General features: G+C 43.3%; 1 protein-coding gene across 3 annotated transcripts; it reads left to right on the forward strand.

The window, feature by feature from the left end:
* Window positions 1-5,293: 5,293 nt before the first annotated feature.
* On the forward strand, window positions 5,294-13,055 carry RTP4 (receptor transporter protein 4). 3 transcript variants are annotated; one of them, XM_081138962.1, is made up of 3 exons: window positions 5,294-5,452; window positions 9,364-9,567; window positions 12,193-13,055. In XM_081138962.1, exons 2-3 carry the CDS (start codon window positions 9,389-9,391, stop codon window positions 12,839-12,841), a joined length of 828 nt encoding a protein of 275 aa, XP_080995088.1. In that variant the 5' UTR covers window positions 5,294-5,452; window positions 9,364-9,388; the 3' UTR covers window positions 12,842-13,055. The 3 variants fall into 3 exon arrangements, with proteins under 3 accessions (XP_080995088.1, XP_080995089.1, XP_080995090.1); XM_081138963.1 differs by having other exon boundaries at window positions 5,294-5,448; XM_081138964.1 differs by lacking the exon at window positions 5,294-5,452 and adding an exon at window positions 5,592-5,617.
* Window positions 13,056-13,360: the final 305 nt, after the last annotated feature.

A 13,360-nucleotide genomic window follows, 5' to 3' on the forward strand; every position in this document is an offset into this window, starting at 1 on the left:
TTGGGTGACATGGATTATAACAAGTACAAAGTGGGAGACAACACACAGAAAAATAAAACCTAGAAGTGTTTACAGCCTTGTGACATTCATCAGGCTGTGCCCAAAATTGGACATGACAGAGCATTACAAATCATGGGTCTGCAAGGGAAGAGAGAGGAGGGAAAATAGTACAATGGCCCTGCCATCTTAAGTAGCATTCATCACCTCTTATCTCCAGCCTCTCCATCTCTGGAGCATGTTATTTGCACCCCAGGTTTTGTTTTGAAGCAGGAGCTCTCACTCATCTTTCTTTGCAGACCTGACACATGCAACTGATACCCAATACTGAAAGGGGCTCACAGGGCCAGCCAAACCCCTCCTCATTGAAATAGGGTTATAATAAATCTGGATTTTAAAAAATAAGATGAAAAAAGAAATCTCTGCAGAGTCGTCAGAGAGAGAGAGCGAACTGACTTTTCCCTAACAACAATGAAAAACGTAATCTTTGTTCTTGCGGCTGAGAATGAAGAGTTCCCCACAAGGAGGTGCAAGAAATAGGCTCTGGAAATGACCTGTCGGAATGAACGCAGGAGAAATCAATAACTTCAATGGAAGACTCTAGGTCAGATTGTGAAACTAATCCAGCCTGAATTTCATGAACTGTCCTTGTAGGGACGATTCTGATTCTTTGCAACACAACTGCCTTGAGGCCAAGATCAAGAGTTCTTTAAAACACTAGGCAGACCACTCTTAGGCAAGCCTGTAGCTTAGAGCCTGTTTGTTTCCTTCTACTGGCCTGGGGTCTTGGCTGCTCTTTGCACAGGTTTAAAATTCTCACTCACATCACTGGGGGTCATGGGGATCTCACCAAAAAACAAGCTGCACTCTCAGGGCCAGGCTGAAGCCACACAGATAAACAGTCAAATTCTGCTGATGGATCTGATCCCCAGCAGGCTGTACAGTGTCTCCCCAGCTGCACATTGCAATGGCCCTGAGTGATCTGTCTCCATTTCTCGTAGTTCTCCCTGGATCAGTGCGCACTGCTGCTAATTAAATTCGTACATTACAACTGTGGCTGTCTCCTGGACTCCAGCCACCAGAAAGCAAGCAGCTTTCTGCTGCCAGGTCAACTCAGCCATAGTGATTAGACTAATGAAGGCTGACCTTGCCTTCCAGAATCGCGGGGTGGAGAGGAGTGCACCTGGCTTCACCTCCTACCTCTGCCATTCATATGTTAAATCTTCATGAGTTGTTCAAGCTTTCTGAGCCTCAGATTTTTAAGTTACAGTGATTTTTATGCACAAGTGTATTTCAGTATTATTCTTGGAGCTTTAAAAACAAATATATTCCTTTCTCAGCTCTGGACATGTTGAATCAGAATTTTCAGAGGTGGACTTGGACATCTGTATTTTATGAAACTCCATTAGATGCCTCTATTGTGATACATTCTTTATAAAGAATCATAATCCATTGGGTTATTGTAGGGGGAGCATAGATGTGGAGATAAAGGTACTGTCTAAGAGGTAAAGTGCTCTAAAATTTAGTTATTTATTTTATCTTCTACTTTTCTTCTTTACAGCACACAGACACTAACACTTTTTAGGTCCTTAAATATCTCTCTTCTTTCCATATATGGGGCCTTATCTCTTCTTTACTCTTTAAACATTGAGCTCAAGTGTTCTATTTTATTCAGTGCTACTATTTCAAGCCTCTACATACTCTTTTTTATGAAATAATACTGTCTGAAATTTTGTAGTTATGGTTTATACCTATGTCATATTAGTACATACAACTAAATCTAAAGGGATGTGTATTCTTAGTTCTAGTTTATAGATGAGGACATTAAGGTTGAAAGAGCTTAAGTAATCAGTAAGTGTTGGGGATGGACCATAGACCTTTGTCTTCTCATTTTAAGTCCAGTTCTCTTTGAGTTACTCTAGGAATACTATCTGAATTTTTATTTATAATTCAAATATTAACCATTACAAAGCAAGCAATTTAGAATGGAACTTAGAGAACCTTAAAAATCTCTCCCAAGTCTTGGTGGTTAAATAATTCTAGTTGACTATTGAGAAAATTTGATGGCTGATTGAATTTTTGATTCTTCCTCCAGGTATTAATGAGATGAGTAGAGAATTTGTCTGACTGGTGTGGGATCTGGCTCCTGTTCCAGAGAAGAACACAGGGGTGGCCCTGCCCCTTTGAGCACATGCCCTGCGTTCCTCTCTCTTCACTGCACGCATGGTGGGCCTTGTCATCATTACCAGGTGGAAAGGGAGACACACATGGGAAGGAATGGGCTAGTTCCCATGCCCCACAATGAAGGCTAGAAGGGGCTGGCAGTAAGATTTCCCATCCCCCAGGTGGTTACGCTTTTGTAATACTGGAGTGTGTTACACTCCTGTGAAAGGGCTTCCCTTGAGGACAGATGTTGCTAAAGACAGAGTTCTGAGTGTTTTAAAAACATGATTATTTTTCTCTTCCTTTGGCCAGAAGCACAGGAAAAAATTTCTCCATCTTCACAGTGAAAACCTGGTGATGCTCCTGGAGGTAAAACTAATGAAAGAGTGAGAACCCCCTTATGGCTGGACCTGCCTGTATTTTCTAATTGTCAAGATTTGCCTCACTGAGTCTCCAGCAATTGGCCAATGACAGTGTAAAAATTTTCCTTCCAAACTGGTTCCAATGGTGGCTTATGCTCCTGGGCATTTGGCTCCATCAGCTGTGATCTCTGTAAACACGGTCTGTCTCTCCAGTTTTCATGGTAGCAGCTTGCCCTGTGACCCTAATTCTCTGATGAATTGAAGGAGAGTTGTTGATTTTTAGTTTGTTCACTTTTTTCTCTTTTGCTCTTTGTCTTGACTGGGGTTCTTCTAAAAGCACAAGAACTTGGTGCAGGTAGGTATTGTGAGAGGTGATTCCTGGGGGCCAGGAGCCAAGGATTAGGTAGAGTCAGGGATGGGAGAAAAGCCAATTAAAGATGTAGCTTTTGCCTGCTTGTGGGGATGGCGGGGTGGGGTGGTTAAAGACACTGCTTTAACATGTCTTCACCACAACCTTGGAAAAGCACCTGGATAGTTCAGACTCTGGCTTTCAGAGAACCTGCTGTCAAAGAAGTGCCTGCAAAGAATGGGAGTCAGAGGCTCTATTTGCAGGTGGAAAGACGGGCAAGGCAACCTGAGGTTGGTGACCTTTCTCTCTGGGGCTCAGCTTTCTTTAAGCTTGTGGAAGGTCTTTCTAGCCCCAAACAGTGAGAAAGCTGCCTATGGAGGCAAACCTCGGCATCCCAGATGGACGGTGTGAGGCCTGAAGCCAAGCAGGTTTTCATAGAAATTGTAAAACAAACTGCACCTTTGAAAACTTGTAAAGTTTTATTTCAGTTATTTTGACTTTACACATTTCTTCTGGTTCTTTCTAAGAGGTTTATTTTATTGTCCTTTTAATGTGATCTTTACTCTCTGAAAAGGTGTTCTCAGCAGGCCAGCTCTGGGTCTGAGCAGCAACTGGCTCTGGGCTTCATAGTTCATTTCACTTCTTGCAGGGTAACTGGCTATCAAGGCAGAAGTTGTATGTGAGTCCTAGGGAGAGCTGATCTCTCCCAGGGAGGTACATAAAGTGGACCTGAGGGTGAGATAGCAAGATGTGATAGGAATGTATATCTCTGCCTAGTACAGATTCTTCTGTGGCAGTTCTGCTCTCTGAGTCCATATACATACATATATATGCTATTTGTAGTTTTTTTTCACCCTGTACTATAATTTTAAAAAATATTTGTAATTTTATTTTGCTGTATATCCAACATGTTTAAAAAAGATTTTACTGTAAATTAGAAACATGCAACACAGCAACAACAACAAAAAATAGCAAACACTTTTATTTAAGAACTTCCAATGACTATTTTTAAAACTCATTGAATCCTCACAATAGGCCTGTGAGGTAGGTAATATTATTATCCTCACTTAGAGAAACTGAGGCATAGATAAGTTAAGGGACTTGCCTAAGGCTACCAAGGTGATATTTTATTGTTTTTGATGCAATTTTAATGGGATTGTTCTCTTAATTGTTCTTTCTCATACTTTATTATTGGTGTATAAAAAAACAATTTCTGAATATTCATTTTGTATCCTGCTACTTTACTGGATTCATTGATCAGTTCCAGTAGTCTTTTGGTGGCATATTTATGGTTCTTTATATATAGTACCATGTCATCTGCAAATAATGACAGTTTCACTTCTTCCTTTCCAGTTTCAATGTCTTTTATTTCTTCTTCTTGTCTGATTGCTGTGGCTAGGACATCCAGTGCTATGTTGAATAAAAGTGTTGAAAGTGAACAACCTGTCTTGTTCCTGATCTTAAGGAAAATGCTTTCAGCTTGTCCCCATTGAGTAGGATGTTAGCTGTGGCTTTGTTATATATGGCTTTTATTATATTGAGGTATGTTTACTCTATTCCCACTTTGCTGAGAATTTTTATCATAGATGGGTACTGGATTTTGTCAAATGCTTTTATGTATCTGTTGATATGATCATATGACTTTTATCCTTTATTTTGTTAATGTAGCGTATTGCATCCCAGGAACTACAAAGCAAACCACAGTTGGTAGCCACCTGTGCTGGGCCTGGATGCCTGTAGGAAGGGTTACATTGGGAAACAAAGTTCATTGTCTTCAGTTTCAGGCCTGAGGCAAGTCAAACTTGTCTCCACTTGCCAGCTGCCCATATGGAAAGAGCCTTGGGTGGAACATGAGTTGGGTGAAGCAGGATCTCAGGGAGTCGTGATCATGGAGCTAATGGAGTTCTCCAGGCTAATGCAGAATCAGGTTTGGCTGTCTGGTGGGCGCGTTCAGTTCTGGCCTGTATGGTTGGCATCCATCAAGCTTGACTGGAGTTTTTTAAGAAAGACTCTAACATGGGCCCAGGCTGATTACTATTGAAAGAGCCTCGGCCGTGGGCAAGTCGGTGGGTAGGGTCTCAAGGAGCCCTCAGTGTGGAGCTAATAGAGTTCACCAGGCTAATGCAAGTTTATATTTGGCTGCGTAGGGGGAGGGCTCAACACAGGAAAAATGGCTCCAGTCAACTTGTGTGGGGGGACTCAATAGACGGACAGTGGCAGCCATCTCTCAAGCCCTTGCATTGAAACCGCACAACTCAGTCTTTCTCTGTATGTCTCTGGCATCCCTAACCCCCACCAGCCACCATCCCTCCTCCAGAACCCAAAGTGAGTGCCTGAGAGCAAAACTGTGTGCACTGGCCCTTTAAGAGGAAGCCTGGGTTTCCAGCAGACTTCTGTCTCCCCGCCTCACCTGGACAGACAGGAATCCCTGATGATTTTCACAGCCAGATGTTATGTGGGATCCTCTTCCCGGCACCGGTGTTCCAGGCTGAGGAGCTTGGCGTGGGGATGAGGCTCCTTGCTCCTCAGTGGGACCTCTGCAGCTGAGATATCCGTCCAGATTCTTAACCGCCGCATGTGGGTATGGGGCCAGTCTCTTTTGCATCTCTGCCTCTTCTACCAGCCTCAACATGGCTTCTTCTTTATATCCTAAGTTAAAGGACATCTGTTAAGCTAGTCTTCACATGGTTATCCAGGTTGACTGTTCTATAATTTAGTTGTAATTTTGGTGTGTTCATGGGAGGAGGTGAGTACAGTCTCTACCTACTTTGCCCTCTTGACCAGAATCCCTTGGTTTTTTTATATTTCTTAAGACAACTATCTAATTCTGCTTTCCCTTAACTTTACTGTTCCCTGCTGTAAGTAGTTGTGATTATCTGTACTGCACAGGATAGGGCCACCGATACTGTGCCCCTTCATTACAGAATGCTGTGATCTCAACACTCCCCTTCTCCCCTAGGCTCACCTTATGATGAGAGGTAGTTCTAACTGGATGGTGGCTCTTCTGATGAGCTCAGGGGACTCAAGCCAGAGAGCACAACTTTAGGGGAACAGCATGAAGACCCCCACTAAAATTACCCAAAATAGCTCCCTGTGACTCTTGCCTGTTTTTCTACCATTAGCAACCCATTCCTTCTTTAGACATGCCTATGTTTTCATAGGATCTAGTGTGGCATCAAAAATTTGAGTCCTGGCTCTGCCACTGATTAGACAGGTTACCTCAGGGTCTGGGAGATGAAGGTATGTCTGACATCACCAACACAGCAGGGACTCCTAGTCCAGGATTTGTTTCTCCTACTCTGAAAACTTGAAGTGGGAGGAATGGACTTAGGTTAGGAATCATCCAGCCTCATTGTTTTCCAAATCAAGCACCTTGAAATTTTCTGTTGAAGAGATGTTTAAAATGTAAGTAAAATTCTTGCCCTGCTGGGCGTGGCTCAGCGGTTGAGCGTCGACCTGGGATCCAGGCGATCGGGGTTCGATTCCAGGTCAGGGCACATGCCTGGGTTGCGGGCTCAATCAGTGACTCTCTCATCATTGATGTTTCTATCTCTCTCTCTCCCTCTCCTTTCCTCTCCCTGAAATCAATAAAGATATATTTAGAAAAAAAAAAAATTAAAAAAAAAAAGTAAGTAAAATTCTTGCTACATTAAGGACTACATTTCTTATTTCTTGCTTCTCTCCTTAAATCAATTCAAGTTCCTCCGTTTTCTACCACCTCCAAGCTACTTAACTATAGAAATAAATTATCAAGTGGAGAGCATCATAGACAGAACCTCCACCTCCTCTTTCAGTCTCACCCCCTCAATCTCTATCATTCATGTCTACCTTTCTTCATTCCCAAGCCTAAATATCCCCTAGAAAAGCATGTTTGTGTTAAGCTCTGTGCTAGACTTATTTGTGAAAGGTCATGTGATATTCTGAAAATGGGCACATACCTAAGATTACGAAACTGGACTTTTTAGCTCTAGTTATTGCAAATTTGTCTTGGCTTTGGTTTCTGCAACTTGTAAAATATGGGAGCTGGACTACTGCAGGAATGGGGAAAAAAAAATAGAAGAAGAAAAATGTTTTATTTACCAATTGCTTGGAAGTGGCTATCCAGAACTGTGATGAAAGGGATTCTGAAGTTACACCGGGACCCAGAGAGAGGGGTTCAAGCATTGATTAGCTAAGTCATTCTTGGGCCAAGAACAAGAAGAAACATCACTTGCCATTTCAGGATTAGATGAACCATATAGAATCATTCCAGCTCTGAACTGCTGAAAATCTAAATTTTCCAATAGCCCCCTTACAGAATTGACCCGTGCTTTGTTGTTTTTGGGGACTCTTCCTATAGTCCTACTGTCTTTTCAGGAACTCTTTAACCAGCCTATGATAAGTCACCAACCACTGGTGAAAACCTAGAGGTCACCACTCTCACACTGTGTGATTGGGCAAGTCATTTCCACACCTTGGTTTTCAGTGACATGGGAGGAGGGGTCAGAAGAAGCTATCTCAGGTCTCTTCCAAAAGAGCAAATCCATGATTCTATTATACTGGAGTCACAAGGCCTCAGTCCAAAGGAACAAGTGGGTTACAGTGGGTCATGAGGTTCTAAAAGGGCCATAGTTTCCTTTTCTTCTTTTTCTTTGTACTGCTGGGGAAGGTAATGGGTTTCTTCCAGCCCTCAAATCTCAAATCGGAAATTATACACATAGTCTCCCCGCTTCCCTGTCCATTGGACCATGCTGGCCTGAAGCAGTTGTGTGTTAAAGGAAATACACAAAGCAGAGGCTGAGGGCAATAGGCAGGGGGCACTCAAGGCAACATTTTGGGAAAAAATGACCACTTGAGGAGTCAGGAGGCAGGGTATGTGGTCATGCTCTGAAGATAAAGGATAAAAAAAATGGCCTTGGGGTCTTATATCCAGCAGAAAGTAGAAGAAACAGTAAGGGAAAGGGCCTATGTATGTTTGGGGCAGGTGAGCAGAACTCAGTGCTGGGAAATGAGATGTCTGGGTTCTGATCCAGTATTGGCACTAATTTGCTGTGTAATTTTAGGCAGGAGTGCTCTTTCCTCTGGGTCTCAGTTTTCTTACATATAATAATCAGAAAAAAGAGAATAAGTTGATCGCTAAGGGCTTTCAGTTCTGATATTCTGTGGGTCCAATTCCAAGTTCCTATAATTGTCTGTATAGACATAGATGCCCTCAATGTGTCTAGTTATGAAAGCAGTGAGAATTTGTATAGAAGAGACTATCCTGGGAGGGAAAGAAGAAGGGTGAAGTGTTTCTGCCTCCCACACAGAGCATGTTGCAGTCTAGAGAGCTGAGAAGACAGGCCGATCATATCTGGGATACAATAACTGTAGTGGGGCTTCCAAGGACATAAGTGTCCTGCTTGTCTTATCTCCCTCATTTAAACTTCAGAGGGATGGAGCTTATTTACTAGAATCTCAGACTTTTTGGGTTAGAAACAACTGTAAGGTCCTCTAGTTCCAATCCCTCACCCCATGAATGAGGATTCTATCTTGCCACCAAAATATGACTCCCACATGTGATTGTATACTGCCCTCAAGATAGTTCACATAGTGAGTGGCAGAGTTAAATAATCCTTTCATTCAGCCTGGCATCCTGCCCTGGGACCTAGGAGATTTCACTAGACCAAACCATGAGATAAAGGTTTCAAGAAGGTCCCTCTAACGCTGGCTCCAGAGAGCCAGCCTGGACTGTGGACACCATTTTCAGCTGCTCCTCAGGGAAGGAGGTCGATAGAGACATTGCATGTTTTGGGGTCACCTATGCTGCTTACTAGCTGGATAGCTTTGAGCAAGGTACCCCAGCTCTCTGTGATGCTCACCTGCAAAATACCAGTAATAATCCTCCTCAGAGGACTGCGGTGAGGGTTTACAGAGTGCATGAGAGAGGGTCAGACATAAGTTCCCCTCACCCACCCCCTGGGTCTGCACAAGGTTTTGAGCATCTATGGGGGTCGGAACTGTTTTTTAGTCAATGGTACTTGTCCCAGTGCTGAGCATAGTGCTTTGCATAGTGTGAAATGAGAGAAAAATTAAATAAAAGCTAACTAAGAACCAGAAGCATGGATACATGGAACAGACTGACAGATGTCAGAAGGGAGTGGTTGGGGGCACAGGATAAAAGAAGGTGAAGGAGCAGCCAAAGAATATATATGCACAGCCTATGGACACCAGCAGCAGTGTGGCGAAGGCCAGAGGGAGAGGAGGAGGAGGTGGGCAAAGAGTGGGGTGAATGAGGGACTTTTGTAACAGTGTCAACAGTTTTTAAAAAGCTAACTGTTTGGTGCCCAAAGAATCTAGAGCAGAGCTCTGTACTCAGATGTCTCTTAGCAAGGCTTGTTCACAAACTAGCAAACTCTGCTGCCCTCTGTCCTGGAAAGAAAGGCTTGTTCTCTGTACTTAGTTTGAAATGAATGGTCACGTGTGCTTGGACATAGAAACTGAAACTACTTTTATCTCTTGCTGCGTATCCAGTGAAACTGAAAGCTACACACTAAACATGAATTCCAGGCCTCGAGAGAGAATGATTTTGGATATTTGGACATGGGAGCCGACATTTCAAAAACTGCTCCAGGAGGTGAATCTCTGGGACAGATGGACCCTGACGTTCGATGAGACTCTTCAGCCAGACTGTGTGGCCCTAGGGTGGAAACAATACCAGCAGAAAGCATTTGGCAGGTACGTGAGAGTTTGCTTGGCAGTGGGCTTTCGTAGACAAAGAGGCTCAGCCTGGCCTCTTTGATTGATTGATGGTTTTGAGGGCTTGTTAAAAGAATGTGTCACCAGGTTCTCCATCCTTTTGTGGTCACCCTGTTCCTTAGGATCTAAATAAGACTTCCAGCCTCCATTTTGCTTACCTGCAAGAAGTTAAGTTTCTTCTTTTATTAGGTTTTCTCCCTAAATATTTCTGCAATTCCCTGAGAAATGCTTCTATGTTCCATAAATCTGTCTTCCTATTCCCTCACCACCTCATTTGTTCCAGACCACCTCTAGGTAGCACCTTCTACTACCTCCCCCCTCAGTCCTGACTGGCTTCCCCAGGCTATAGCAGCCCTGCTAGCCCCAATTAATACCAGCCTGGGACTGGGGCCTCCCTTTAAAGCTGAAAGCCTGGGCATAATAGAAGGCAATGGTGCTTCAAGAAAGAAATCTAAACCCTAGTGCCTGGAGTCCCTAAGTAATGCCTCTCTCTTACTGGCCATCTCCCTTTTCAACTTCCAGTGAGCCTCCAGGTTGCAGTAACCAACTTCCTTGCCCATGTCAGAAAGGTGAGAATTGCTGACCTGGACAATTAAATCTTTTTTTTTTTTGGTATAGTACACAGGGACCTTCACTCTACTTTCCACCTCAGCTGTCGTCCTGCTTCCCTGCCTGCCCCTATCCTGCCTCAGGTATCCTCTGTTCCATTCCTTAAGGAGGATTAGCCATGCCATGCATTTTCAGATGTCTATTCCCTTGTCATGATCTCTGCTGGTTTGGTGGGCCCTTTTCTTCCTCCCCACTTATTCGGCCTTTAAGGACCAACTCAAGTGCCACCTCCTCTGTAAAGCATTGTCTGGCCTTCCTAGGCAGAGCAAGGGTTCCTTCTCCATTTCCATATGATAATGCATATACATATATAATTTCATTTTTTAAAAATATATCTTTATTGACTTCAGAGAGAGGAAAGGAGAGGGAGAGAGAGAGAGAGAGATAGAAACATCAATGATGAGAGAGTCATTGATCAAGCCCGCAACCCGGGCATGTGCCCTGATCAGGAATCGAACCCCCATCGCCTGGATCCTAGGTCGACACTCAACCGCTGAGCCACTCCCGGCTGGGCTATAATTTCTTTATTATACATTTTCAATAACATATATTTATATATCACATGTTATAGAACATATCTGATATATAGAATATATAAAATATATAATATTTTTAATGGCAGAACCCTCTAGGGGTCTGCAGAACAGTTTTCAAGGCACTGGCTTGAGCCCATGTAGCAGTAATTCTGCTCTGCTTTCTAAGCCAGTAAGCCATGTAAGTGTTTCCACACTAGCCAGAGCTCCTTGAGACACTTCCCCAAATAGGAAGGTGCTTCTCTTGTTCAGATGAATTGATTTGACATTCATTCTAAGATGAGAAAAACAACTTATCAACGTACTTTTGGAAAAATATCAACCGATTTTTGAAAAGCATTTTGTAATTTACAAAGTACTTTCATATATATTATCTCATTTAACGATGACAATATAATCCTTGAATATTTTTTATTTGATGTATATATAAATTGAGGCTTTGAGTAGGAAAGTGCTTTTTTCCAAGGTCTCCCCAATGTAAACTATGTAAACTATGGAGTGGGGTCTCCAACCCAAGCATTATGGTCTCAGGTCCTAAGTTAGTTTTTCTAGGTGCAAGACTAGCCACATTGCTCATTAGAGGTGATGTGGTGTAGTAGGTAAATAAACAAGATTGGTTTCAAATAGCCAGGTACTAAAACATGACTCTACTACTACTTACCTTGTATGTTCTTGAGCAATTTGTGTATCCCTTACGACTCAATTTTCTCATCTGGGTATTGGGCTCAATGACACCTATGTCAGAGGGGGCTTTAAAAATTAAATGGTATAACACTGTAAAGCACCAATTACAGTGCCTGCTCCAAAATAGGTACAGAAGGTTCCCCCTTATGCAAATTTCCACTTCAGCAAGGGATTCCCGGGAATGAGGGACACCAAGCCACTTACTGCAAGTACAGGGTGGTTATACAGACTGAGGACTAAGTTTGAGCTGAAAAATATAAAAATTACTGAAGAGTATTGTTATGATTGTTCGATTTTATTATTAATTATTGTTGTTAATCTCTTACTGTGCCTAACTGAGAAATTAAACTTTATCGTAAGTATGTATGTATAGGAAAAACATATAAGGGTTAGTACCATGTAAGGGTTTTAGGTTTTTACTGTGTGTGGGGAGGTCACATATCCCCCACAGATAATGGGGGATTACTGTACCTTACAAGAAATTTTGTGACCCTTGTGAGGACCAAATTTGCTGGCAGATAGCAGAAATGTTTTCCCTTTGGGATATCCAGAGATGCTTTACTGGCCAAGATGCAGACTTGGAACCATGCATGAGGAAAAGCTCAGTGGGTCCTAGGGAAAAGCTTTATTTGAAACACAGCTCCTCTTATTTTTATTTGTCAAATTGTCAATATCAAATGCATTTTTTCAATTGAAAGGGATCTCATCAAGGCAGGACCATATCCCTCAGGTCAATAATTAGATGAGGGAATAATGGGCTTCTTCCTTCTGTCTGCAGGTTCCAGTGTTCCTCATGCAGGAGAAGCTGGGCTTCCGCCCAAGTGCAGATCCTATGTCACATGTACCTGGAGCGACGGCAGTTTCAGGGCCGGGTGCTTATGCGGCTCTTTGCTCAGAGGTGCCAGAAGTGTCCTGGGGCTCAATTTGAGAAGCCTCAATTCTCCAAGGAGAGCGCCATGAGGATCTTGAACAACGTGGTACACCGTATTCAGGAGAAATGCTACGGAAATGGCATCAAGAAGTTCTCAGAGATACCTGTGATGCCGGAGGTGCCTTTGGATGGGTCCCATGACATGGCCAATTGTGAGGCATGCTCTCTGGGCTTCTGTGGACTGAACTTACAAAACCGCATGACTATATCACCCCAACCCCCTCTCTCTTACATGGAGATTGGGAGCTTCCCTCACGCTGGTGACGTGTTCGGCCAAAACCAAGACATGAACCAGTCAGCTGAGGCAGAGGAGGCTCAGGGGACGTGGTATTCCCATGAGTACGAGAGGTCAGGGCCCAGCCACACCACGGCTAGAACCCCGGTGCCTGGGACAAGCCCACAGCCCACACGAGGGGCAGACCAAGATAACTTGATCGCATGGGTCTGTGCCCGCGTTGCTTCTCTGTGGATCTCCGTCACATCCAGATTGTTTTAAATAGAATGAAGAAAATAGGCTTGTCTCTTCTTCCTGTCTTAATTTCATGGCAATCAGTGAACTAGCTGCCATTTTAATGTGACAAATAATTTGCTTCGAGACCAAGCCAAATCAAGTTTGTAGACTAAACTGGTTTCCTGGGCTTTCTTTGCAGATATTCTAAAACATGACCTAGCAGAGAATAAGCCCAGTAATAAATATTTGTTGAATGACTAAAAGGTGTTTATAGTCATTTATTCACTCATTCACTTATTGGTATCAATATCTAGACTTTATCTTCACAAGAACTCGGGGTCATGAGTGTTATTAGAAAGTTATTCAGCCTGGCCTGGCGTGGTTCAGGGGTTGAGCGTCGACCTAGGATCCAGGCGATCAGGGTTCAATTTCTGGTCAGGGCACATGCCCGGGTTGCGGGCTCGATCCCCAGTCGGGGGTGTGCAGGAGGCAGCCGATCAATGACTCTCTCATCATTGATGTTTCTATCTCTCTCTCTCCCTTGCCTTTCCTCTCTCTGGAATC

This window comes from Miniopterus schreibersii (genome assembly GCF_964146895.1).
Source record: "Miniopterus schreibersii genome assembly, chromosome: 5".
In the NCBI taxonomy this organism is placed as follows: Eukaryota; Metazoa; Chordata; class Mammalia; order Chiroptera; family Miniopteridae; genus Miniopterus; species Miniopterus schreibersii.